The following is a 27904-nucleotide window of genomic DNA, read 5'->3' as shown; positions in this document are numbered from 1 at the left end:
ACAATTTACAAAGACCTGTGCCAGTGGCTGACACTTTCAAGTGGCAGGCTTTTGGACGGCCTTAGAGCTGCAGATAGCCAAACTGACCCACAGGACAACATTCCCCAGAGATGTTTTCCTACACACATCCCACTGAGGCAAAAGGGAGCTGTACAAAAGCCCCACAAGCGCATGTAGGGAAAATTCCTCATGGAAATTTAAAGTACATTCCCCGCTTCAAAAAAGAATCCTGAGAATTGTAGCTCTGTGAGGGGTAAGCTACAGTTCTCAGGATTTTAGGGTGCTTTCAATGTATGGCACAAGTCTTTGTAACCAGCCTTAATTGTCCATTGGTATTTTAGGCTAACTCTAGTTTATACCGAGACAATCTGTTGAGTGGCCCCTCCCTTTAAGAAACGAAAAACAAAACTAGAGGGCAGGTTCATGGACCAAGTGTTTGAAACAGTGGAGACTTCTGAAAGGCAAAAACAACAACAGGTTTGCTTGTCTGCCCTCATTCACACAGGGTCAATGAGGGCAGAAACACCTGCTATTCTGGCATTTCAAGGGGTTGGATTAAATGACCCCCAAGTTACCTTTCAACTCTACAGTTCTAGGATTCAATGGGAGATTTATTTATTTTTTATGTATTGTGCAGCTCTGCCAATCTGAGACGGTGTGTCTGGAGGCAAGTTGCAGTCTCCAGCCTACTTTTCCCAGGTAAAACTTGGTGCATTTCCAAATCCAAGAGGCATAGAGGTGGAAACAGAGCAAAGCACAATCCCCTTTCCTTGGGAGAACTAAGAGAGTCATGGATCAGAAAGGAAGTGCAAAAAAAAACCACCCCAGAGCTGCCCTTAAAAAAAGTTCCCTTAAAGTGACAGGACTCTGGTGGCACAGAACCGCTGAAACCAGTTGTGCAATGCAGTTCTGCCACCTAGTGCCTGTGGTGGAATACGAGAATTTGCCACCCTTTGAATTGTCACTCTTCCACTGAAGCAGGTCCTGTCAGGTTATTTGGTTGACCTGATTAACATCCCATACCCTTTTAAAATGTAGCTCTTTTGGGGGGTATTATTGGGTTATTGTTTTTATCTTGATTTTATATACTGTGATCTTTTTATGTTAACTACCCTGAGACCTCCAGGTATAGGACAGTACATAAATATGATGATGATGATGATGATGATGATGATGATGATGATGATGATGCCAGGGTAGCTCTTTGCCCTCTGGAGAAAATAATAATAATTACTCTTTTCTAAGAATATAATAGAAACACAATCTGAACTCTATCCAGTTGATGGCAAATGGGAAAAAAGTCAAAGGAGAGATGCACAAATGTGAAGGGTCAAAAATAAACCACAAGAAAGGGCACAATTTATAAAGACAGGGAAGGGGGAGATTTTTTTACCACCCCCAATAGGTTTAAGTCTCCCAAAAGGGTAGGTTTCTGTTTTTTTAAAGTTAGTCTGAGGAGGCTTCTGGAAAGGGCACATAAAATATTTAAGATACACCCCCGCCCCAGCTCAAGGCATAAGGCTGCTGCTCAAAATTACTGCCTGGAAGGAGCTGCCAGAACTGTACAATTCAAATACCTTCCACAACTGAGCTTTGGGCAGCTCCTAATTATGCTCTAGTACAGCTCCCGTGAGCTGGAATGGGACTTAGGCAGGAGAGCACCCTAATGGATTGTGCTTTATATTAATTAGCAACAGTGTTGTTGTGGTTGGAGTTCACTCCTCAGGCACCCAAGTGCCCTGGCTTCACCATCAACTTGAGACACACCAGATATCTTGCACTGTAGGGTGAGGCACAGCATCCAATTTGCCCCATGGAGATAGCCACCGTACAAAGAGATTTTAACAGTAACCGCGTGGCAGCCTGTCTGCACATCTTGCCAGGCAATTACTGGCCACATCTGGACCTATGAACCTTGGCTTCATAACATGCACACAGCCCAATCACTCGTATGTCAATCTTCCCTTCATAGGAGCAGATAAATAAGCCAGAAAGGGGGCAAGTCAATTTGTGTTACATCTGAATGCAGGCTCAGGGTTGGTTTCCCCCTAGCAAACCAACAAGAAACCTTGATTTAAGACAAGCTAGGGTTGCCATATTTCAAAAAGTGAAAATCCGGACAGAAAAGTTGTTGATCTTTCATTTGGGGGGGGGGCAAATTTGTTGAGCTTTCTTTTTGGGGGGTGGCAAAGTTGTTGAGCTAATTTTGAGGGGAAACTGCCAAAAACGACACTGCCGACATCAGTTGCCGTACATCCAGATTTTCCCGGACATTTCACCAATTTCTGCCCAGACACTGTTTCCGATGGCCAATTGCCAGCTATTTTCGGGAAATTCTGGAGATATGGCAACCCTACATCAAGCTAGCTGATTAGGGAGAAACGAACCAGGATCCCAAGTCTGGATGTAATGCTAAAACCCCATCCTAGTCTTACCACTTGCACAAAGTGGGAGCGGCCGGCTTTGTGCATCAACCTGCAGTTCATGCAGAGTGTAGCTTTTTAAGCCAAGGTTTATCAAATTTGTGCAGTCAGTACCTGAGCCTAGCCTAACTTGGAGCTGTGACAATAAAATGGGGAGAGGAAAACTCTACTTGCCACATTGAGCTCCTTGGAAGGAAAGCAGGATATAAGGGTAAAATGAACATGGAACTCTTCCACATCCACCCGCTCCTTAAGAGGGCCTTGGGGTTAATACAGGCAGAGGCAAACTCGGCCCTCCAGATGTTTTGGGATTACAACTCCCATCATCCCTAGCTAACAGGACCAGTGGTCAGGGATGATGGGAGTTGTAGTCCCAAAACATCTGGAGGGCTGAGTTTGCCTATGCCTGGGTTAATACAAATGCGAAGCAAAGGTTTCCAATGGGACCTTCTGACATTTCCCACCCACATAAACACACTTCATTTGGTTTTGAACCTCCTGCATTGTGTCTGTTGCAGTCCTGAGGCAGAGGTTAGATAGGATATCCAAAGTGGAACAAGGATTGGAAGACCTGCAGCGGCAGTTGCCTTTGATGGAAGCTGATGTGGAGCAAAAGCTAGGAGACTGAATGAGAACCAGGAAGGCCTCAGTTCAAATCATGCGTTCATGAGGACGACTTGGGCTGGGCTGGATGTTCCCTCCCAATCTGTAATAGGGGGATAAGAATGCTGACCTACCCCTTACAGCGTTGTTGGAAAGACTTGAAATAATGTGCATAAGGTGCTTTTGAACAGGCTAAAGCAGACTTGAAATGCCTAAAGCAAAGTTTTGGAATCGGGTTAAACAATACAGTGGTACCTCGGGTTAAGAACTTAATTCGTTCTGGAGGTCTGTTCTTAACCTGAAACTGTTCTTCACCTGAAGCACCACTTTAGCTAAAGGGACCTCCTGCTGCCACCGCAGCACGATTTCTGTTTTCATCTTAACCCGAGGTACTATTTCTGGGTTAGCGGAGTCTGTAACCTGAAGCGTATGTAACCTGAAGCATATGTAACCCGAGGTACCACTGTATCTTGTTGAGACCCTTTTGGGGGCCTGCCTCTGTTCATTTGCTGGGTTTCTGTTTGGTACGGTCCTCCTTTAGTTCATTTAAAACAGGGCTGGGGAAATCTGTGGCCCTGCTGCTGGACTCCAGCTCCCACCAGCCCCAGCCAGTATAGAAAAACTGTAGCCCAAGAGCCCATAGGAGGGCCACAGCTCTCCCCTTCCCTACTATGAAACATTTAAGAGTCACCTGCCGACTCAAACTGGCCAACCGTAAGGCGACAGGGTAATAACACTCTAGGTTGTGTCGACTTTTCTCTTGCCAGAGAAGGGAGATTCGTTTTTATTAAATAGTGGCATACTGAAAGGCACAGCGCAATACAGTTTCTTTAAAAACAAAAAAGGCAAGCCTGCCCCAGATCTCACGCGACAGGACCCTTAAAGCCAAGAACAGCCTCCCCAACCACCCTCTGCTCTTGTCCTGTTCACACAAAAGCAGCAACTCCTGTGTCAGCTTGAGTGGCAATTCCACGCACTCCCACTTAGAGTCAGAAGAGTTCGTTCTTTGGGGCAGCAAAGAGAAGGGAGATCTAGCACTGGGCGGTTGGCATTGCGTGGGCTGAGGGGGGCTGCCCTCTCTCTTCTGTGTGTCCAGAGAGGCAGGATCCAATCTTGCCTTGAACTGTCTGCCTCTAGCCATTCCCGGCAGTGTGCATGCATGAGATCCAGCCGCTCCTCAAAGCCCATTCTAAAACACATGTGTCTCCTGTGTGCAGCAGTTCACATCCAGCCCGCAGGGAAAGCTTTAAGAGACTTGCTGGGAAACCTCAAGCCTGGCAGCAGCAGATGCACCCTTTTAAATGTTAGTGTTTTTGGTTTTTTGGAGTCCAGTGCGTTGAGCGGCTCCAACCAAGCTGAGACCCAAAAGCAGAGCCATTTCCCCCATCTCAGATGAGTCGCTCTTCCGGGGGAAGCTTGAGGTTGGTGTTAGTTTCGACGCGGGCACCCACCTGCTCCTCGCTGCTGGGCCGGTAAGTGCCCTCTGTCTGCCGCTTCTCCCGGATTTTGAGTCCCATAAAAACCAGGAGGCCGATCAGCAGGAGGCCCCCAAAAACACAGGGCACAGCGATGGCTGCCGCCAGCTCCGACTTCTGCCACGGGGAAAGAAAAAGGGGGAGAACATCGTTACAGCGGAGGAAAGTGAGGCAGGGCCTAACACTGTGAGGTCCAGCGCCGAGAGCCTTCTGGCAGTTCCCTCACTGCGAGAAGCCAAGTTACAGGAAACCAGGCAGAGGGCCTTCTTGGTAGTGGCGCCCGCCCTGTGGAACACCCTCCCACCAGATGTCAAGGAGAACGACAACTACCAGACTTTTAGAAGACATCTGAAGGCAGCCCTCTTTAGGAAAGCTTTCAATGTTTTACAGACTACTGTGTTTTAATACTTTGTTGGAAGCCGCCCAGAGTGGCTGGGGAAACCCAGCCAGATGGGCGGGGTATAAATTATTATTATTATTATTATTATTATTATTATTATTATTATTATTATTATTATTATTATTATTACATGCCGCGGAGGGGGAAGCCTGGTCTCCCCTGCATGCTCCTTAGACTTGCACAGCTGCACTGCACAAATCAAAATGTGCAGTGTAGATTCATGGGCATCTCTGGAAAATATGGCTGCCCTGATCAACAGCTTGGCTTGCTGGTGTGGCTGCACCAATTGTTATGAGCAAACTGATGGGCAGCCCAGCACCAGGAGGGTCATGGGTCAGATGCAAACCTGAACTGTAAGCCAGGTTTTAAGCCCAGAGATGCTGCCCAAACCCAGTCCTTTGTTGTCAACATTGCTGCTAACGTAACATACCATCATCAACTGACCGCAGCAGAGGGAGGGGGCCAAATCCAGCCCTCTTCCATTTTTCCCCCTTGAATTTTTTACCATGTTGTCTCAATTGGCCGCAGTTATTTTTGGGCAGTGGTGATAACAGCTGCCTCGAGCATGTAAATATCTACAGTGGTGCCTCGCAAGACGAAATTAATTCGTTCCGCAAGTTTTTTCTTCTTGCGAGTTTTTCGTCTTGCGAAGCACGGTTTCCCATAGGAATGCATTGAAAATCAATCAATGCGTTCCTATGGAGACCGTCCGGGGACAGAGGGGAAGCGCCGCTCTGTCCCCTCTTTTGAAGCAAGGGGCTGCGGGGTGAAGATCGCTTCTCCCCACCGCCCCTTGCTTCAAAAGAGGTCCGGGGAGAGAGGGGAAGGCCTTCCCCTCTGTCCCCGGAGCTTGCGGGGCTGGCAACGGGGAGAAGCGATCTTCTCCGCGCCGCCTCTTGCTTCAAAAGAGGTCCGGGGACAGCGGGGAAGACGCGCTGCGCTTCCCACTGTCCCCGGAGCTTGCGGGGCAAGCTTCGTTTTGCGAAGCAAGCCCATAGGGAAATTCGTCTTGCGAGGCAACTTGAAAACGAAAAAACCTTTCGTTTTGCGAGTTTTTCGTCTCGCGAGGCGTTCGTCTTGCGGGGCACCACTGTATCTATTTGCCACTGCAGGCAAGAGCTTCAAAAGACCCAAGGTGCCCTTGCCTGAGGTAAGGAAAGGCAGATCGAGCTAAGCTATGATCCGTCTGCACCTGCCTTACCCAGACAATGATGCCCCCCCCTTTAGGCAGCATTAGATGCCCACTTCAAGATCACCCCCCCAAAAAATGCTGACACACACAGACCCTGCCCAAGAAAGACAGACATACATACCGAAAGGCCATATGAAGGAGAGGGAGGAAAGGATGTGGTTTCCACTGGAGTGCTGTTAGTGCCTTGTTTTGGAGAGAGACAAACAGTAGGCGTTAGAGAAGAATATGGGTAGGCAAACTAAGACCCAGGGGCTGGATTCGGCCCAATCGCCTTCTAAATCCAGCCTGCGGACAGTCCAGGAATCAGCGTGCTTTTACATGAGTAGAATGTGTCCTTTTATTTAAAATGAATCTCTGGGTTATTTGTAGGGCCTGTCTGATGTTTTTACATGAGTAGAATGTCTATTTTTATTTAAAATGCATCTCTGAGTTATTTGTGGGGCATAGGAATTTCCCCCCAAAAAATATAGTCCGGCCCCCAAGGTCTGAGGGACAGTGGACCGGCCCCCTGCTGAAAAAGGTTGCTGCTCCCTGGAGAAGGAGAAGGAACAAGCTTCCACCTGACTCAGGCCATCTTTTGCCAGGCAACAAATCATTTTACACTTCTCCCTGTTTCATTAGACCACAGCCAAGAAGCAACATGCAACATAGGGCACTCTCCCCATGGAGAGCCATATTGCAGAATGGCCCAATTCATGAGGTCTGCACACACAGACACACTTTTTTAAAATAAATAATTTTATTAAAAGATTTTCATGAATTACAAAAGAATGTGCAATGTCTCTTTTTTAGGGTTTCAGATTAGACTACAAAGAACAAAGAATGCACTGAAGATACACCTTTTAACCAAGAGCATGTGAATCTGACATGCAGAGAGGAGAGATAAGGGGTGGGTGGGTATTGTTGTTCCTTGCATTGATTTGTTACTTACGACATAAAATGTTTCATACTGACTCCTAACTGTAAAAGCATAAAGGTAAAGGGACCCCTAACCATTAGGTCCAGTCGTGGCCGACTCTGGGGTTGCGGCGCTTATCTCACTTTATTGACCGAGGGAGCCAGCGTGCAGCTTCTGGGTCATGTGGCCAGCATGACTAAGCTGCTTCTGGTGAACCAGAGCAGCACACGGAAACGCCGTTTACCTTCCCACCGGAGTGGTACCTATTTATCTACTTGCACTTTAAGGTGCTTTTGAACTGCTAGGTTGGCAGGAGCAGAGACCGAGAAACAGGAGCTCACCCCGTCATGGGGATTCGAACCGCCGACCTTCTGATCGGCAAGCCCTGGGCTCTGTGGTTTAACCCACAGCGCCACCCACGTCCCTTGTATGTATGTAAAAGTATACATAATAACAAATTTAAAACAGGATTGAAAAGTTTCGACACATTACAGTTTTGGCTTCTGCACAGCAGAGGTTAACAGTGCACCCAACTGAACACCATGTACCCATGAGGCACATTCACACATTTATTCCACTGCATGTGCACTGCAAACAAACACTGCAGAAAGCTGTTGCCAGAGCATGTATCAGTGATGTGCACACATGGAGAAACAAACAGCATCTCACACGCTACGGTCTCTAGGGAATGGGGGGTCAGCGGTGGGAGAAGCTGCTCGGGTGCCTGGCGGGCCGCACCGTGGGGCCTCTGGAGTCTGCCTGCCTCCTCCCACTCAGCTGCCCTACAGCTGGGGGGGGGGGAGGCAGCAGGCGGACCGTTTGGGCAGCATGGAGCCTGCGCGCACCCAAGCCACCGCGTCTCTCCCAGGAAAGATGCATGGCTCAGGCGCACTGCAGGCCCCGCGGTGAGTGCCGCCCGGCATTTTGTCCCCGCTCCCCTGTGGTGACATTCAGGGTGGACTGCACCCACCACACACCCCTTCCTCCACCCCTGGGGGGGGTGTCAGGGTTTGAGTTTTATTTCTTACCTGGTGGGTGTATTGCTTTTGCTGAGCCAGCCAGGAGTTATTTATTAAGTCTATCATGTGCCTGGAAGAGCAAACCTTGGACTGCTTGAGGGAAGCACCAGAGAGCCCAATTCCGGTGGTCATGGACAAGCAGAGATTTGACACACTGGATCAAGAGTGAACCAGTTGAAGAGAGCTCAGTTCAGACCTTTGGAGTCTGGGATGTGGCACAGGCAAATACAGCCTGTGTCATGTTCTGGCCCTTTTTCCATCTCAAGATTTGGTGGTGACTATGCCAGCTTGACCTGGGTCTCTGGGTGCTGCTTGAAAATCCCAGGTTGGTCCATAATAAGTTGTCCCTCACCCACAATTTAATCAAGGATGAAGAAGCCGATGGGGCATCTATAACTAAGGCCTAGGTGGGGCAGCAGTGTGGGGTCGGCCTCCCCCAGCAATGCCCCCTGAGTACCAAGTGTACCTCCAGGGTGCGCTGGGGGGCTGGCTGGGAGGGCAGGCAGTCACTTTTGCTGCCCAACTGATTCTCTACCTGAGCTATCAAATGTGGTTTCAGACCTGACATTGTGGCCCCCAAGACTGTTAGACTTGGAAGATGTCAACATTCACCACCAAGAAGGCCCTCTTACCTGGTTCCCTGTAACCTCACTTCTCACAGTGAGGGAACCGCGAGAAGACCCTCGGAGCTGGACCTTAGTGTCCGGGCTGAACAATGGGAGTGGAAACGCTCCTTCAGGTATACTGGGCTGAGACCGTTTAGGGCGTTAAAAGACAGCACCAACACTTTGAATTGTGCTCAGAAACATACTGGGAACCAGTGTAGATCCTTTAGGACCAGTGTTATATGGTACCAGCAGCCTCTCCCAGTCACCAGTCTGCCAGCTGCATTCTGGATTAGTTGTAGTTTCAGAGTCACCTTCAAAGGTAGTCCCACACAGAGCCCATTGCAGTAGTCCAAGAGGGAGATAACCAGAGCATGAACCACTTTGTTACGCCGCTGTGGTAAACGGGTAGGGTCTCAGCCGGCGTACCAGATGGAGCTAGTAGACAGCTGCCCTGGACACAGAATTGGCCTGCACCTCCATGGACAGCTGTGAGTCCAAACTGACTCCCAGGCTGAGAACCTGGTCCTTCAGGGGCACAGTTACCCCATTCAGGAACAGGGAGTCTCCCAAACCTGTCCGCCCCTGTCCCCTACCCAAAACAGTACTTCTGTTTAATGACAGCCCAACTTGTCCTCAGGCTCTGCACTGTCCATGGGGGTTCTTCATCAAGGACACGTGATGCGGAGACAGGTGCATTTCAGAAAGGACCTCCCTTGGGCACCTGAGGCCTTCATTACCAGACCTGCACCTCCTCCGGAAGCCTTCACTTACAGAGCTAAGCCCATGGCTTTCAATCTCTCCTGGGACAGGTGTGGTTCTTGTTGAGGCAGTTCTTTCTCTTAGGCATTCAGTTTCCATTTCAGGCTGGGCACTGCCCAGGAACCAGAGGATGCATGGTGGAGCAACCTGGTTGGTGCCTTCTCTGCTGTGTTTCAGGGAATCCACACCCTCCGTGCTGGGGAGGGCACGAGTGAGTCAGGCAGAGCTCACTCCTTGGGCCAAGGGAGCCAGAGGCACGCCCTGAAAGTGCTTTGCAATTGACAGGTGAAGCCTTCAAAAACACTTCAAGGAAGTCCAGAGTGGCTCTGACACATTCCTAGAAAAAGGAGCTCCGTTCTGCTTTCTGGGATGATCTGGCCTCTTTCCTTGAAACTATTTCAGGATCAAGAATGATCCAAAGACCTATCCACCCTTAAATTGAATCCTAGCAAAAAGGGTGCGTGACTTTGACCCCCAAAATGAATTTGTTCCCCCCCTTTTTTGCAAATTTTAAAATTAAATATTCTTCAGACATCTGTATTTGTACTGATAACCATTTTTTGATAATCCATGCTATTTTGATAGAGTCTCAACATTTAGTAGTTGCGATCCAGGAGTACAGTCATACCTCATGTTACGTTTACTTCATGTTACGTTTTCTCAGGTTGCATCCCGTGGCAACCCAGAAGTACCGGAAAGGGTTACTTCTGGGTTTCACCGCTCGCGCATGTGCAGAAGCGCTAAATCGCGCTGCGCACCTGCACAGATACGGCGCTTCAGGTTGCGGGCTTTTCATGTTGCGAACAGGCCTCTGGAACGGATCCCGTTCTCAAGCAGAGATACCACTGTACAGTGTACAATTTAATTTGTTCCGGAGGTCCGTTCTTAACCTTAAACTGTTCTTAACCTGAAGCACCACTTTAGCTAATGGGGCCTCCTGCTGCTGCCGCCGCTCTGCCACCACATGATTTCTGTTCTCATCCTGAAGCAAAGTTCTCAACCCGAGGTACTATTTCTGGGTTAGCGGAGTCTGTAACCTGAAGCGTCTGTAACCGGAGGTATCACTGTATTCTATTGCTGACATGCAACATTGTTTGGCAAGATACAGCATCTAACAGTGTTTTATACTGAATAGTACTGGAAGGCTGACACAGTGACAGAGCAAGCCAATCGGGCGCCTGGGGAGGTGTGCATACCCTGTGCCCAGGGGCCGGGCCAGTCGGGGCAGGACACTCCGCAGGGCCTCCAAGGAATCTGCCTGCCTCCTCCCACTCAGCCACCCTACAGCTGGGGGCAGGTAGCAGTGGACCATTTGGGCAGAGCGGAGCCTGCACGCACCCAAGCCACTGAGTCTCTCCCAGGAGAGACGCGTGGCTCGGGAGTGCTGCAGGCCCCGTGGTGAGTGCCGTCCGGCATTTTGTCACCCCCCTCAGTGGTGACACCCAGGGCGGCCTGCCCCCACCTTCCTCTGCCCCTCGGCTGACATTCAGTAATACCTAGGAACTTAAAGGTTCCTAGGTATGAATGGCTTCCTCCACCCCCTACCCCCAGCTGCCCCTAAAAAGGTTAACCTATGGCAGGCTGGCATTTAACAAACTGACTAGGAATTCCATGCAGGTGAGTGGGTGGGTGGGTTCACAGAGGAGTGACAGCTCTCTCCATTCCTCCTCCACCCACAGCTAACACAGAAGCCAAGCAGAATGGTAAAGGGGACCCTGCCCCCCCCCCCGCCCCCAACCAGCTTGTTTGGTTGGTTCAAAACATGTTTCTTTATTAGCTTGAGGAATTCAGCACCCGCTAACATTACCATTCCATCACGCCAAGCAATTTGGCTTGCCAGACAGAACAATCCCCTACCCACCCACCCCCATGCGTTGTTCTGGGTGTTCTCCCAATTTCCACAGAGTCCATTTTAAGGGGGGGGGGGTGCAGTGGGTGCAAGGGTAGGAGAGCGGGGGGAAGAACCATTGCACAAGCAGAAGTCCTTGCTGGTGGGACTCATTTCTTGAATCTCACCCTGTGCTTCCATTCAGGGGGGGGCTTCCCCTCTGACCAGCACGAAAACACAGGCTTCTAGCCGCTTAGCAGGCTCTTTTCTTTTTTAAGGCATGCCAGTAACATTTATGGCTTCTTTGCACGGTTGACTCATGGCAGGTTTCCAGGGGAGGGTTCTGTTACACTGAGATCCATGCTAATGCCAAAGGGGGAGATTTGTTGATACTGGGGTTGGGGAAGGCGATTTTAATAATAATAATTTTTTATTTATACCCCGCCCTTCCCAGTTCAGAAAACCGGGCTCAGGGCAGCTAACAACAAATTCAAAACACTTAATTGATGCAAACAATTGATTTTAGAGAAAGCTTTCTGCCTGTTGGTCACTGAATGCTCTCTAAGCACTTAGTGCAGCAGTGGGAAACCCATTTGCAAGCCTAGGGCCTCTCCCCAGCTGTAGAGAGGCCGTGGGTGTGCGCAGTCAGTATGGGCGCCTCTCGCACAGCGACTGTATGGGCTGCCGCGCGTGTGCAATCTGTACGGGATGCCGCACATGCGCTGTATGGACGGCATGCACGAGCGACAGCCCGTACGGATGCTGTGCGAGTGACAGCCCGTATGGAGTGCGCATGTGCAGCATGCTGTACAGAGTGCACATGCGCAGAAACCCATGCGGTCGCCACGTGAGCGATGGGCTGCCGCATGTGTGCACCTCATACGGGATGCCACGCATGCGCCCCCCGTACAGATGTCGCGCGTGAGCCACCAGGCAGTTCGCCCCGCCACTGATTGCAGCCAGACAAAAAACATTCAAGGAAGATTTGAAGCAAGGTAAATGAGGCTTAGGGACGCGGGTGGTGCTGTGGGTTAAACCACAAAGCCTAGGACTTGCTGATCACATGGTCGGCAGTTCGAATCCCCACAACGGGGTGAGTTCCCGTCGTTCGGTCCCAGCTCCTGCCAACCTAGCAGTTCGAAAGCATGCCAGTGCAAGTAGATAAATAGGTACCACTCCGGCAGGAAGGTAAACAGCTTTTCTGTGCGCTGCTCTGGTTCACCAGAAGTGGCTTAGTCATGCTGGCCACATGACCTGGAAGCTGTACGCCAGCTCCCTCGGCCAATAAAGCGAGATGAGCGCACAACCCCAGAGTTGGTCACGACTGGACCTATTGGTCAGGGGTCCCTTTACCTTTACCTAAATGAGGCTTGGGGAAGAAGTTGTGGTTGTGGAGGGAACATGGTCCTGGGAGAGTTCTAAGGGCCAGAGATATAGGCCAGTGCGCACACAGACACACCATACTGATCACTTTTCCTCTGTTTGCAACAGCGAAGGAGCACTCACCTTGACACAAAGTGGGCTGTAAGCAGGACTGGAGAGAGACTGCCAGAAGGAATCCAAGCTGTTTCAAGCGAGCCATCACCCTCCTCCCCAGCCAGGAGTGGGGCAAGGGGAAGGCAGAGGTTACCCCACTGCCTCCACCAAGGAAGGAAGGGTAGCCACAGGCCCAGGTGCTCCCTTTGCCCCGCAGCTGCCTCCAAAACACTTCAGCCGGTTGAAAGTCCTGCAATATCCGACGGTGGAGTTAAAGGCCTGAATTTTTAAAGAGAGGGAGAGAGAAAGGAAATCTGTGATACTCCAAAATCTACGGCTACTTCTGCTACCTGCATCTGCAGGGATGGAAAAACCTGAACACACCCAGACTTTGCTGGCCTCCAACTCCCAGCATCCCCGACAACATGGAAATTATTTATTTTATTTTATTTTATTTTATTTATTCCCCACATTAGAGGAAAACTTTCCAGAAAAGGCAAAGTTACAAAAACTACCAATATATATGAACTACTTATTTTAAAAGCAGTACAGTGGTACCTTGGTTCTCAAACTTAATCCATTCCTGAAGTCCGTTCCAAAACCAAAGCGTTCCAAAACCAAGGCGTGCTTTCCCATAGAAAGTAATGTAAAATGGATTAATGCTTTCCAGACTTTTAAAAACAACCCCTAAAACAGCTATTTAACATGAATTTTACTATCTAACAAGATCATTGATGAAAGCAATAAACAATGTACTGCAGTCACACAATCAATCATTCGGGAGCTGAACTGGGTTCCACACAGACACAAAAACAAAACAAAAAAGCCGCAAAAACAAAAATGCAAAATAAGTAGGAGAAACAGACAGACCTCAGCGTAACACTCAAAACAGAAGTGTGACACTCAAAACGGTGTGTCCGATATGTACGTGGCCGCACACACGTGCATCGTGCCGAACCCGGAAGCGACCCAAAAACATCATAAAAGGGGCGGAAGTGACATGGGGTGTTTGCAGGCTTTTTCAGTAGGTGTTCCGAGTATACGCAAGTTCACGCAAGCGCGCAATGACCTGGAACACAACCGCCGTGCAAACAGGGAGTTGCCTCTACTTAAAAATATACTTGCAAATGTGTATGTGTGCGTGTGTGCAGGTCCACTCATCAGGGAGCCAGAACTAACTGCTCCTTCCTGTCCAATGTACTCAGGGATGGCGTGTCAGTTTAAGACAGGCCCCAAGTGAGCTTGCAAGGTCTATCCTAGCAACACTCCCTAAGTGGATCTGCGAAAGAGCAAGTCCAAGCAGCTCACCAATTATCAGGGTCACAATGCCCTTTTTCCTGTTCTGCCTTTCTTTTCTTTTCTAGGGGTCAGCACCACACCCTGCAGCTATACCTATTAAAAATAGGGACTGTGTGTTTTTCTTACTCACTATGGTAATGAATAGTGCGTATTAAATTTGCTGCTGTTATATAATAACAATCTGTAGCATTTCTTGCATAAAATAATAATAAATATAATAATAATTTATTATTTATACCCCGCCCACCTGGCCGGGCCTCCCCATCCACTCTGGGCGGCTTCCAACAAAACACTAAAATACAATAACCTATTAAACATTAAAAGCTTCCCTAAACAGGGCTGCCTTCAGATGTCTTCTAAAAGTTTGGTAGTTATTTTTCTCTTTGGCATCTGGTGGGAGGGCGTTCCACAGGGCGGGTGCCACTACCGAGAAGGCCCTCTGCCTTCTTTTGTCGTGCTTTGTTATAGGGATGGAGAATCTATGCCCTTCCAGAGGCTGTTATACTCAAACTCCCATCAGCCTCAGCTAGCAAATAATAGCCAGTTGTTCTAGTCCAACAACATCTGGAGGGTACACGGCTTCCATTAATAATAAGATGGGGATGCGAGTGGGCTGGCTGATTGGAAGGTCGGCAGTTCGAGTCGGCAGGACCTAGCAGTTCAAAAGCACTCCAGTGCAAGTAGATACAGTGGTGCCTCGCAAGACAAAAAGAATCCGTTCTGTGATTCTCTTCGTCTAGCGGTTTTTTCGTCTTGCGAAGCAAGCCCATTGATGGATTAGCGGATTAGCGCTATTAGCGGCTTTTAGCGGCTTATCTGCTGATCGGATCAGCTGATAAGCGGCTTAGCAGCTTAGAAAAAGGGGGGGGGGGACCAGCAGGAACTCGCAAGACATTTTCGTCTTGCGAAGCAAGCCCATAGGAAATTTGTTTTGCGAAGCACCTCCAAAACAGAAAACTCTTTCATCTAGCGAGTTTTCCGTCTTGCGAGGCATTCGTCTTGCGGGGCACCACTGTAAATAGGTACCGCTGTGGCGGGAAGGGAAACCATGTTTCTGTGCATTCTGGTTTCCATCACGGTGTCCCCTTGCACCAGAAGTTTAGTCCTGCTGGCCACATGACCCGGAAAGCTGTCTGTGGACAAACGCCGGCTCCCTCGGCCTGGAAGCGAGATGAGTGCCGCCACCCCATCGTCACCTTTGACTGGACTTAAATGTCCAGGGGTCCTTTTACCTTACTACTAATAAGATACTTTTTATTTATTCATTCATTCATTCCTATACGAGAAACTCATGTAAAATCTAAACAAATGCTAACAAATAAGAATTTAGGTTATCATTTTAGTGTCGTTATGTCAAAGTTCTGGCCAAACCACCACAAGCTACAGGGGAGAGAGGGACAGAGCAAGCGGTGCCTGTCTTCTGAAGTATGTGAATTTACACATCAGGCCCACCTCATCCATGAAGGGAAGAAGACATGCATCGCCCTGAGTGCTTTTCCTACTAAATGCAGTCAAGTAAAAGTAGCATACAATAAATTATTTACCAATATTAGATTCCTTCTACAACTTCTTGCCTCTCCACAGTCACCAGTTACCATAAATCTGTGGGCCATTTGTTACGTTCTGTTGTGGTTGAGGTAAAAAGAAGAGGCTTAAAGACTCTCTCAAGGCAAATCTACAAAAATGTAGTATAAACAGCGGCAAATGGGAAACACTGGCCTATGAGCACCAATTGGAGAACAGCCTTTACCAAAGGTGTCATGGGCTTCAAAGATGCTCGAACTCAGGACGAAAGGGAGAAACGTGCTAAGAGGAAGGCATGTCTGGCAAACCCTCACAGTGATCAACTCCCGCCCGGAAACCTATGTTCCCACTGTGGAAGGATGTGTGGATCCAGAATTGGCCTCCACTTACGGACTCACTGTTAAGATAGTGTTCATGGAAGACAATCTTACTCGACTATGAGTGATCACCAAAGAAGAAGAAGAAGAAGAAAGATATTCTGTTGTCACCAAAGTCCACCCAAAGCAACCCTGTGCGAGACTTCATCATCCATGGCTCTTCAAACATTACAGGTGTAATGTACATGAGCAGGTGTTCAGAAATGTGTGCCTCATTTAGGTATACTCGTTGGAGACCCAGGACTGGCTGTAACTCATTTTTCAGAAGACATACAGTGTTGAGGAGCAGAGTGGGAGAAATCTCAGAGCTGTTGCTGGGAAATTTGGGAAACGGCAGGCAGTGGAGCCAAGCTGACAAAGGGTTGCAATCTTTTCACGTTTACAGTGGTGCCTCGCAAGACAAAATTAATTCGTTCCGCAAGTTTTTTCTTCTTGCGAGTTTTTCGTCTTGCAAAGCACGGTTTCCCATAGGAATGCATTGAAAATCAATTAATGCGTTCCTATGGAAACCGCTTGCCAGGCTGGCGGTGCAGAGAAGGGCTTTTCTCCCCACCGCAAGCCTTCAGGACAGGTACGGGAACAGAGGGGAAGGGGCGCAGCGCTTCTCCTCTGTTCCGGGGCTTGCGGTGGGAGGAGGGTTTTTCCTCCCCACCGCCAACATTCAGAACAGCATTCTGAATGTTGGTGGTGGGAAGGAAAACCCTCCTCCCACCGCAAGTCTTCAGGACAGCCTTCCAAAGGCTGGCGCGGGGAGAAGGGCTTTTCTCCCCACCACCAGCCTTCGGAGGAGCCTTCCAAAGGCTGGCGCGGGGAGAAGGGCTTTCCGCCCCACCGCCAGCCTTCAGAGGAGGTCCGAGGACAGTGGGGAAGACACGCTGCGCTTCCCCGCTGTCCCGGAGATTTCCCTATGGGCTTTCGTCTTGCGAAGGAAGCCCATAGGGAAATTCGTTTTGCGAAGCGCCTCCAAAACGGAAAACCCTTTCGTCTAGCGGGTTTTCCGTCTTGCGAGGCATTCGTCTTGCGGGGCACCACTGTACTTCGAAATGAGTCCCACTGAAACCTATGACTTAACTTCCACTAGCACAGCATGGTGGTTCAGTAGCTGAGCTATGAAGCAGAAAACCCCAGTTTGGATCACTTCAGGCAGGAACTCTTTGGCTGGGCTTTAGGCAAGCCACTGATTGATCTGTCCCTGCACTGAGGGTACATAACACAGGCCTACATAACAAAGAGTTGCAAAACTGACCCAGATTAAGCTTGGAACACTCCGAGGCAATGCGATATAAATGCACATAAAGGCAACAGATTAGCATTTAAATGATGCCGCCTAGAGGGGTAACAATGGATTTTCCTGGATTTGGAATAGTTGAGTCTTGCCTCTGGCAAGACACATTCTCAGCCTAAACCTCACCTCAAGGACGTTGTGGGGAAACATAAAGTGACACAGGCCCTATCATCAACATCATCATTATAGGGTTATACTGTAATTTAATGCTCAAACCTTCAGGGTTGGGTGGGAAAGAGGTCTAAAAATAGCCAGCTTGCATTCATTAGCTGGGGCTAGGCAAGAGTCACCGAGTGACAGAGTTATTTCACATGATGACATCAGTCCCTGTAAGCAACATCACACTTCCAGACATGGAGGAAACCAGAGGGAGGGAAGAAAATATGGCAGAGGAACAGAGCTTGGCGTTGCAACATCACACAGGAACTGGGAAGGAAGGAAGGAAGGAAGGAAGGCAAGCTAAGAGCATATTTATTTATTTAAATCACACCTGGGCAGGATCTCTCTTCCTGGCTCAACTTCCCCCACTTTTGGCAAGCAGCCCAAAGCGAAGTGGGGAGTCTTGCTGAACAACCTTTAAGCAGGACTCACTGCCTCTTCCCACTCCCCACCCCGCCGCACTGTTCCACCCACCTGCCTTTTTTGAAGTATTGTACCCAAGCTCTTTCAAGGTACCATATAGCCCCCTCTTTGACTAGAGTTTCACGCTGTACTATTTTCTGGTTATATTATAATATTATTGCGCCATTATTGTTGCTGTTATTTCTGTAGGACACCCTGGGAGTGCCAGCAACATTGAAGGGGTAGCGATACAATTTCAGAAATAAGAAAACATACAAACATACCTGTGGCATGCTATAAAGTGATCAGTGATTTGAACATTGATCTCAGTCACCTGCTCTGCCAGTATTCTGGCTGGACTGCAAGAAGATCAAACCTATCCATTCTGAAGGAAATCAGCCCTGAGTGCTCACTGGAAGGACAGATCATGAAGTTGAGGCTCCAATACTTTGGCCACCTCATGAGAAGTGAGGACTCCCTGGAAAAGACCCTGATGTTGGGAAAGATGGAGGCACAAGGAGAAGGGGACGACAGAGGATGAGATGGTTGGACAGTGTTCTTGAAGCTACCAGCATGAGTTTGACCAAACTGTGGGAGGCAGTGGAAGACAGGAGTGCCTGGCGTGCTCTGGTCCATGGGGTCACGAAGAGTCAGACACGACTAAACAACTAGATAACAACAAAAGTATATATATTGTTATAAGTTTGGGGAGGGGATCCCCTAACCCTAGAAATTAATAAATGGCAGGATTTTGATTATTTGGGATATGAAGGGAGAAATACAAGCTGCAGAGGAATTCCTGAGCTAGCCTGTGCAAATTACCTTGCCAAGCTAAAGCTATTAAGAAACAACACAGGGCCATTGAAGGTCATTGGCAATGCAAGAGAACTGTCCTCCCCCCCTCACCGCTGTGAAAAGAGACTGGGAATTTTGAAGGTTACTAGGTAAATGGGTATACCCCACCCATCTGGCTGGGTTTCCCCAGCCACTCTGGGTGGCTTACAGCACATAAAAAATTGTAAAACATTAGACATTAAAAATTTCCCGATACAGGGTTGCCTTCAGGGCACAGACCCTGGTTGAGGGCCAAGACTCCTGGAGCACAGCTTTGGAAGGATTGAGGGGGCAGTAACAACATTCATTGCTTATTCTTTTAAAGCAGGGATGAGGAATCTGTGGCCCTCCAGATGTTGCCACAACATCAGCCCTGACCACTGGCTCTGCTGGCTGGGACAGATGTGAGTCAGGAGTCTAGCAACACCCCGATTGAAACATTTGTTTGCCATTTCAGAAATGATCCATTTTAGAGGAGCAGAAAGATTGTTCTGAGCAGGGTGGAGGGGGAAGGTCAATTTTTGACATTACAATGCTCATCGGTCGGCACTCTTTCACTGCCAGCCTCTGCTGCAAAACAGCACAACTACATTTCCACCCACAGCTGCTCTCAACTGCTCAAACAACGTGTATCTGTACTCACCCTTAGTATGCCCACATTGTATGAAGTCCTCACCTCTCCCCATCCCTCTCCACGACTTAATCCAGACGCAAAATATTTGCCACTTTCTCAGGCTGAAGAAGCACTTTGATTCAGATGGAAGACATCTGTAAGCCTCTACACCCAGGAAAGGGAAGCCCACAGCAACTCCTTTCTGCTTGGTGAACTACAACCCCCATCATGTAGGCTGAGGCCAACTGAAACCGTAGTCCAAAATATCTGAAGGGCATCACGTTAGGGTGGAGGCTGTCTTATGCCATAGCGACCTCCCCAATGTTAGCAGGCCCCCACATGTTAACAGTCCTCAGGCCTTATGTACATTCTAGACATTGTTGTTTGCTGAGAAGCATGACTTTCTGCCACAGTCAACTACATCTAAGTCTGCAACCGTCTATAACTGGGGGGAAATCCACATATTTATTCTTGCTTCCACTTCCTGTGTGTCAAGTCTTAGTCTTTGTACATGGGTAGTCTTAGTCTTAGTACATGGGTAGGCAAACTAAGGCCCGTGGTCGGATCTGGCCCAATCACCTTCTAAATCCGGCCCACGGACGGTCCAGGAATCAGCGTGTTTTTACCTGAGTAGAATGTGTCTTTTTATTTAAAATGCACCTGTGGGTTATTTCTGGGGCCTGCCTGGTGTTTTTACATGAGTAGAATGTGTGCTTTTATTTAAAATGCATCTCTGGGTTATTTGTGGGGCATAGGAATTCATTCATTATTATTTTCCAAAATATAGTCTGGCCCACCACCTGGTCTGAGGGACAGTGGACCGGCCCCCTGCTGAAAAAGTCTGCTGACCCCTGTTCTAGTACTTCATTGGTGCCTTCCATTTTCAGGAGATTTCGGTAATCTTTCACACACAAGCACCCCACCAGCTTCGCAGCAGAACATTTCAAACTGAACATTCCCCAGATTACTGGTTCAGTAGGAGTACACGTCAAGTGCCGCTCCATTTCCAGCGCTGGAAACAAAACTGCACCATTGCATAATAGTCATGTCGGCAGGAATTTTAATTTACTGAGTCAGATCCATCAATCATCCACCTAAGCCCAGCTTTCTGCCTGCAACAATACCATGAGATGTGCCTAGCAAGTTCACCAGCAAGACACATCTGGCAGCCACAACCGTCAACAACACAAAAGGTTGCCTCTTGTAGTTACTGTGTCTGGTACCCACCAGTGAATCAATCTAATCCCTTTCTAAAAGCTTGACCACGTCCTGTGGCGATGAATTCTTTTGCTTAATTACACATTGGAGGGGATCCAAAGGACTGTTTTCGGTATGCTCGTGGGCTTCGATGTGCTCCCCCCGCCATGGGATTTTTGCCTCCCGCCACCACCACTTGGAACTGCGGACAGGCACACTTGCACAAACCATCACCACCACATTACAAGCGGCTCTAGCAAAGATCGAGAGGGCACCAGGTTGGGGAAGGCCGATTACCTTAATGACCTTATGGCACCTAACAAATTTGGAGATAACTGGGGAGTCAACTATTTCGCCTCTTGCTCTGCTCAAGAGCTTCCCAGGGGCATCTAACTGGCCACAATACTAGACTAGCTGGGCTTTTTATCAATTAATTAATTTTCTACCAATACAGTGGTACCTCGGTTTATGAACTCAATCCTTTCCGGAAGTCCGTTCTTAAACCGAAACCATTCTTAAACTGAGGCACGCTTTCCCCAATGAGGCCTCCCACCGCTGGTACCCTTCCCCGTTTAGATTCCGTTCTTAGGGCAGAAATGACTGGCAGAATCCGAGATCAGGGAGAAGAGGCGGTGGAAGAAGACTGGAAGAAATTTAAAGACTACTTGCAGAAATACTGTAAAATTAATGAATGTTAAAGGGATGTTGGATTGAAAATAAGCGGTTTTGGTAAAGATTAACAAGAATATGTGAATTCGGATTGATAATGGTTTAAAATAAATAGTTATAATAGGTTAAGATATTGAGTAAAGATAAATGATAGAGGGTAAGGATTTGCTGAATTAACTATGTGAACTGGAATACAAAAAAGGGGGGTGTGAGGAGGTCAGGAAATAAGTAAATGAAATATAAGACATGAAAATATTGATTTCTTTTTAATTTTTTCTTACTTTTTATGTGTTTTGTCTTTGTTTTTTTGTATCTATTTTTCTTTTATTATTGTTATTCTTTTTTTGTCTCTTATTTTTAATTTTGTAACCTTTTATTGTCTGTAAAATTTCAATAAATATCATTTTAAAAAAAATAGATTCCGTTCTTAGACCGATAAATCATAAAACACGACATCTGACACAAAAAAGCATCACTGGAGGTGTGTAAAATACGGTTCTTAATATATTATTTTACAGGGTACAATAATGAGGTGATTACAGTAACCCAGTCCAATGAATTATTCAATAAATAAACTTGGAAAATACACAATAATAGGAGTGAGCTAGAATATTGCCTGCATATCTACACCCTAGTGCGATATATGCTGGTTCATTTGTATATTTAATAAAATCATACCATACAGTGAAAAAAAGTGTCTTGTTTTTTCTCTCCTCTTGCCGCCTTCAATTTTTGCAACAACCTTTCCATTATAGCTGTTTGCCAGACTATATTACACCAGTGATCAACATTCATTAATTGCAAGTTAATTTTCCAAGTTCTGGCTATTACCATTCTAGCTGCTGTTAATATATATGTTATTAATTCTCTACTTTTTAATTGGTCCATATCTGAAGTATATAAATTAAGTAAGACTAAAGCTAGAGTCATTGGGATTGTCTGAATTGTAATCTGAGGTAACGCTTTAGAAACTTTCTCCCAACATTGTTCTATTTGTGGACATTACCTCCACATATGTTGGTATGCACCTATAATTTAGCATCCTCTCCAACATGATGAGGAGCTATTGGGCTTTATATAAGATAGGCACCTTGGTGCTATCATATGTAAGAGCAAACATTTGCATTGTATTCTGCTCCTTGCCTGGGGCTCCTATGCAAAACATCCTTGCAGTTTCAAATTCCTTGGCAAAGAGAAGTCTAGGTCAGAAAGGCAGCTTCAAGACAAAGACTCATTCCCATGACCTTTGCAGGTTTCTGTGAGTCATCTTTCAAAATGGGAGGTGATACCAATTCTATGGAAGCATGACAAGCTCCTTTTATGTTGAGTGAAGTAACTGTGTGACGTTGAATCACAGTGTGAGGCTGGATCCTTGTCAGGAACAAATTATTACCATTATTATATATTACAAATTTATTCATGCCCTGCTTTCTTCCCTGATGGGACTCAAGATGCCAGCATCAGAATCAATAGTGCAAAGCAAGAAAGCAAACATACCCAGAAAGAGTGAGCAAGCACCAGAACCACATACACCACATCATGCACAAATCACCCACAAGGCTTACGGCTAGCTAGCCCAAGACATTTTGCTGCCTGAGATGAAGGACAAGATAGTGACACATCCCATACTCCCTGTTCCACTTACAGAAGCTGACTGAACTGGCAACTGGATCTTACCCCAACACCAGGACCAGAACAGAGTCCTCTACTGTGCCTGAGGCCAGCAAGCTAGCTTAGGGGGCACAGTGCAGACCATATGGCACACAGGGCTCTCTTCTCCAACTGCCACTCTGTACCCCCATCTCTGCCCAATATACCTGAAGGAGCATCTCCACCCACATTGTTCTTCCCGGACACTGAAGTCCAGCTCTGAGGGCCTTCTGGCGGTTCCCTCACTGCAAGAAGCGAGGTTACAGGGAACCAGGTAGAGGGCCTTTTCGGTAGTGACGCCCGCCCTGTGGAACGCCCTCCCATCAGATGTCAAGGAAATAAATAACTATCTGACTTTTAGAACACATCCGAAGGCAGCCCTGTTTAGGGAAGTTTTTAATGTTTGAAGTTTTATTGTGTTTTTAATATCCTGTTGGAAGCTGCCCAGAATGGCTGGGGATGCCCAGCCAGATGGGCAGGGCAAAAGTAATTTATTTATTTATTTATTTATTTATTTTATTTATTTATTTTTAGGCCCGGCCAGCCCTGCACAAAATTAGACCAATGCCAACAAGAGATACATAGCTTCAATAACTACTACCAAATATTTTTTTCCTCATCCCCGAGAAAGTATCTCCTAATGAGTAGCAGACAGATTTTTCTTTCTCTGCCCAAATATAACCTGGGGCAATTTAGGTCAAGAGGTGCCAGTGTGCCAAAGCCGTAAGAGTATTTGGCAAGGTCCCTAGTCTACCAAGAGAATGCAGAGACATACACAAAGGGGTGCCCAACCATTATGGCTTGGATAGCAGTGAGTGATGCGGATTTTGCAAAAGTGGCTTCAGATTCCCTTCTCTGCAGCGTAGCAGAGGCTGCCATCACTGCGAGTTGATCTGGGGAACCATTGAAGACCATAGACAGATCTGCCCCTCTGAGGGGAAAACGCTCCCACTTTGATCGGGATGGGGGAACTGTGGCAGTGTTTAGTTAGACTCCAACTCCCATCAGACCTATCAGGAATGATGGGAGTTGTAGTACAGCAAACACTTGGAGGACTATAGGTTCCCCAGCTCTGATTTAGATGGATGGGCACTATGGAAGACCACCATTCTTGGGAACACCCTGGTAGACTATGTCCCATGTCAGCAAGTGGAAGGTAGTTGCCATTCAGATTTTATGCCTTAGATGACGTGGGCTTTCCCTGTAGCCCGGGTGGGTGAGCCACCATCACCACTGAACTTTTTCCTGCCTGAAATAAACACAGCATGGAATAATCCTAAAGTAAATAAAGTTTAATTGCCTGCAAATAGTTACTGAGTGTCTCTCTTTTAATAGCTTAGAGGCATACCAGCACCTGTTCATCCTCAGTTTAGGAGCTGGTAACTAGAAGGTACAAAATCCTTTTGAACTCAGTACAGAGGGACACATCTAACTCTACTAATAGATACAAACGCTTGAGAACTATTTGTATAATATTTCAGCATATGCCAATCCAAGGCATTTTAAAAAAACAAACTTTATGAACTCAGGAGCATGTAATTTCTAGCGGAGTTTTTAATACCAGCAGGTCAAGCAAGAATTCAGCAGGTAAAGCTTTTCGAAACACGCAAACAAAGTTCAGCTGCTCATTTCTGCCTGTCATCCAACAGTCAAAGGGCCAGGGAGTCACAGAGACCAGGAGAAAAGAACGACTGCCAACCCTTCTTCTCAGGCTTGTTACATGAGTCACCAGACCCTCAAGAAACACAATTATTTGCCCACAAAAACAGAGCAATATTGCTAGCGAATGCCTGGTCCGAAAAATTGGAAACCTGGGCATTTATTTACTCTGAAAACCTGGATGTACCAGCCAGAAGTCTGACAGAACTGTATTAGCCCCAAATGAAGCTTCAGTGCCATCTCCAAGGGCCTCCATCAAAGGAAATGAAGGCCCCAGGAAGGCCGACCCATAAGCAAAACACATCTCAGGAAGTCAGCATGGCTCTAACCAGGGAATCAAAGGCAAATGTCAACCAAGAAAGGGTTAAAAATTAATTTGGCGCCATGCATATTTGTCAAATTTGAAAACGAAAGGGAGGTGTGAGGAGGAACAGCAACCACCCCAGATGTCTGTTCTGGTCTCCATGCGGTGATTCCAAGCGTGTTCCAAACTGCTGCCATTAACTGCCATTAAATAAACACACAAGACATAACCGGCTGTACGTTTGAAAAAATAATATATACTATTCATTGTATTGAATTGTAGATTGCAAGAGAAGTACAGTGGTACCTCTAGATACAAATGGGATCCGTTCCGGATCCCAGTTCGCATCCTGAAGCGAACGCAATCCTCGCCTGTGCGGGTGCGATTCGCTGCTTCCATGCATGCACGTGATGTCATTTTGACCGTCTGCGCATGCGTGAGCAGTGAAACCTGGAAGTAACGTGTTCTGTTACTTCCGGGTCGCTGTAGAGCACAACCCGAAAGCGCTCAACCTGAAGCATATTTAACCTGAGGTATGACTGTAGCTCATAAAGTTCAACGAAAAAAGTAGAAGACCCAGTGGATCAGTTCATTCTCTAATCAGTTTATGCATAAGGTCCATATATGTGAAAGTGTCTATTCCACCTGTCTGTTCATAGAGTCCAACAATCCACACGAAAGGTTGTTGCAGTTCCACAGAATCCTTTCACAGAGTCTAAAACAAGGATTTCCGGAATATTAGCCTTGTTTCGCCATCCTAGGCTTCACCAGTAGTACAAACTCATATATGATGTCACAGGACAGTGGATCTTATAGCATAGTAGTAGCTGTTGTTTTGCGCATATTAACTGTCATTAAGCGAAGCAAGATGGGGTGACGCTGCTTTGTTTTTGTTCTCCCAGTTGGCCATTTGGCAACCCTACTGGGTGGCCTCAAACCACCACCAGCTCTCTTACCATGGGCAGGAACCCAGGGCTTCGCCGGCTGAAATTCCTCCTCCTACCCCATTGTGGTGCTTTTTATGGGCACAGGAGCCCTGGCCTCCTTTGCATAACCAGGTGAGCCGAATGTAAAGTGCTAGCGAGTTTCCTGCAGGCTATTTCATGCCGCCAGTTGCAAAAATGAAAATAAAAATGCTGGGCTAAGCAGACCTTGGTCTGGCCCAGTAAGGCGCAGCTCCTCGTGTCCTTAAACTAGGAGAGTGCGCACACAAACATACCCTAGAATTGCTTAGCAGAGTAATTATGTTTTTTAAAAGTACTAGCAGATACACAGCCCAGCACGGTAAACAGAACACACACTGACGGGCCATAGCAATTTGTGGTGTGTTTTTAAAAACACAACAACACCGAGGAACACACCCGCAGCAGCAAGAAGCCAGCCGGCTGGGGACTATTGCAAACCCAAAGGATAATTTCTGGGTTATTCCCAGCCTGCAAGGCCCAGATTGGGGGAGGGGGGGTCAAGAAGGTGCCCCCCCCCCCGCTCCCCGGGTTCCCAACGGCTTGGCTTGCGATCAGTTCAGGCGTGCTGCTTAATGGTTAACTCGGCCGCTTGGGGAGCCGAAGTCACAGCGAGCAGTGGCAGCAACTCTCCTCTTCCCCCTCGCTCGGCCCCGCAGCCGGCTCTCCAACCAGATGCCACGCAAAGCTGCCTCGGTTTCCTCTCGAGCAGGAGAGGTGGATGCGGGGGAGGAGGAGGGAAGAGGAAGAAAAGGGAAATCACTTTCCCCCCGCCCCAGATCCGGGGCAGAACAGAAGCGCCCCTTTCCCAGGAGGCTTCGGACTGCAGGCACCTTCCTGCTCAGGAAAGAACGGGAAAGTGGGGGTTGGGGGGGCTATGGGGGGGCTACAGACGCTCCCCATTTGTAGGGAAGTCCGGGCCGGACGGTGGCAGCCGCAAAGGCCCCGGGGGGCAGGAAAGGTCCAGACCCCAAAGTGGGGAGGGGGCCTCCATTTCCCACTCTACTTATCCCACCCTACCTGTGCCACGAAAATCACCCTAAGAGCAGCAAGATCGGAGAAGGAGAAACTAATTCACACACACACGCCCGTCCGGCAGGTGTCCCGGGCAGAACTTGGCTCCCTCGCCGTGGGTTGCCAGGCCGCGCAGTGGGGCTCTTCTGGGGCAGGTACCCCCAAACATCCCCCCCCCTCCTCCCCGACGCCTCTCACCTGCTCAGCCGCCGTCGGGCCCTTCCCGATCCCGGAGCTGCTTCGGCCGGAGCGCTTGTTCCCCCGCGAAGGCGACCCTGCGACAGCGCCGCCTCCCGCTCCTGGCCACGTGACCCGCCCAGGTACTTCCCTCCGTGCACCTGAGTCAGGTGAGGCGCCGCCTCCCCACTCACCTGGCGGCGGCCGAAGCCAGGACGGCACGGCCTGGACGGCGGCAGCCAGCCAGCCAGCCAACCGGAGTTCCCACGAGCTGCCCTGCGAGTGTCCGATCGTCGTGGGCGGCGCCTTGGCTGGGACGCGGTTACCTGGCTTGAATCATCGGCGCCCCTGGAGCTGGACGGAGTAGGAAGAGACGGAGGTGGGTCTCTGCCCCGAGGAGCTCAGGACCCAAAATTCCTCCCTCGGCAAAGCTACAAAGGGGAGGCAAATGGACTCCCGCGGCAGGAATATTGATAGGTATGTTGCGGTGGGGGTGGGGAAGAGATGTTCCGAGACTGAGTTCCAAAATCCTTTATATGTACATAAATTTATTTATTTAGCTTTTCAGATTAAAAATTTACAGTCACATATCCAGGATTGAGTTCCAAAATCCCCATCAATTGCCTTGCTGTTTTTAAGTATGCTTGGCAGCTTTTTTTTCTGGCAAGGGTCTAGCATCTTGACCACACCTATGTTAAATTCAAAATTCTCCAGGAGAAGCTTACAGGTGCAGGACAGAAAAAAGCATCACCCGTTGAATTCCGCTTGGCAAGAAGCTGATGAAGAAATAAAACAGGGTGGTCCAGTGTGTGGCCTTCAAGGCCGTTTTGGGTGGCCCTTGGCAACTTTTGATGCCACACACACACACACCCAGCCCTGGCACTGGGTAAGCGAGGCGCTGGGCTTTGGCAATGAGCTGCAAGGGCTCTGGCAGGGTCCTAGGGTGCCGCTGCCTCCTTCCAAAACCTAGTTATCATTTTCTCACCTTTAGGAAAGAGGTGGGAGGGCTGAGGGGAGCATCAAATTGTGGCCTCGCTCACCTCACCCCCTCATGCGACAAGACAGTGTGTAGCCCACAGGCTCTGTGTGGTTAAAGGT

The 27904-nt window shown here is 48.3% G+C and overlaps 1 protein-coding gene across 2 annotated transcripts in view; it reads right to left on the bottom strand.

Annotated features, from left to right (window-relative positions):
* The window catches only part of CRB3 (crumbs cell polarity complex component 3), a 28200-nt gene extending 1225 nt beyond the window's left edge, over positions 1 to 26975 (bottom strand). Inside the window, exons 1-4 of one of the 2 annotated variants that reach the window (XM_081175887.1) lie at positions 26828 to 26975; positions 12712 to 12960; positions 6215 to 6276; positions 4478 to 4618 (exon numbers count right to left, since the gene is read on the bottom strand). In XM_081175887.1, coding sequence (XP_081032013.1) covers positions 4478 to 4618; positions 6215 to 6276; positions 12712 to 12787 — 279 coding nt within the window. In that variant the 5' untranslated portion in view covers positions 12788 to 12960; positions 26828 to 26975. Of the gene's footprint in view, positions 1 to 4477; positions 4619 to 6214; positions 6277 to 12711; positions 12961 to 26818 lie in introns of both variants that reach the window. The other variant, XM_081175886.1, reaches the window with a different exon arrangement.
* Between the last annotated feature and the right edge of the window lie 929 nt (positions 26976 to 27904).

This window comes from Podarcis bocagei, assembly GCF_964188305.1.
Source record: "Podarcis bocagei genome assembly, chromosome: 17".
In the NCBI taxonomy this organism is placed as follows: Eukaryota; Metazoa; Chordata; class Lepidosauria; order Squamata; family Lacertidae; genus Podarcis; species Podarcis bocagei.
The sequence above is the reverse complement of the archived record's forward strand: the minus strand, read 5'-3'. Positions and strand labels throughout refer to the sequence as shown.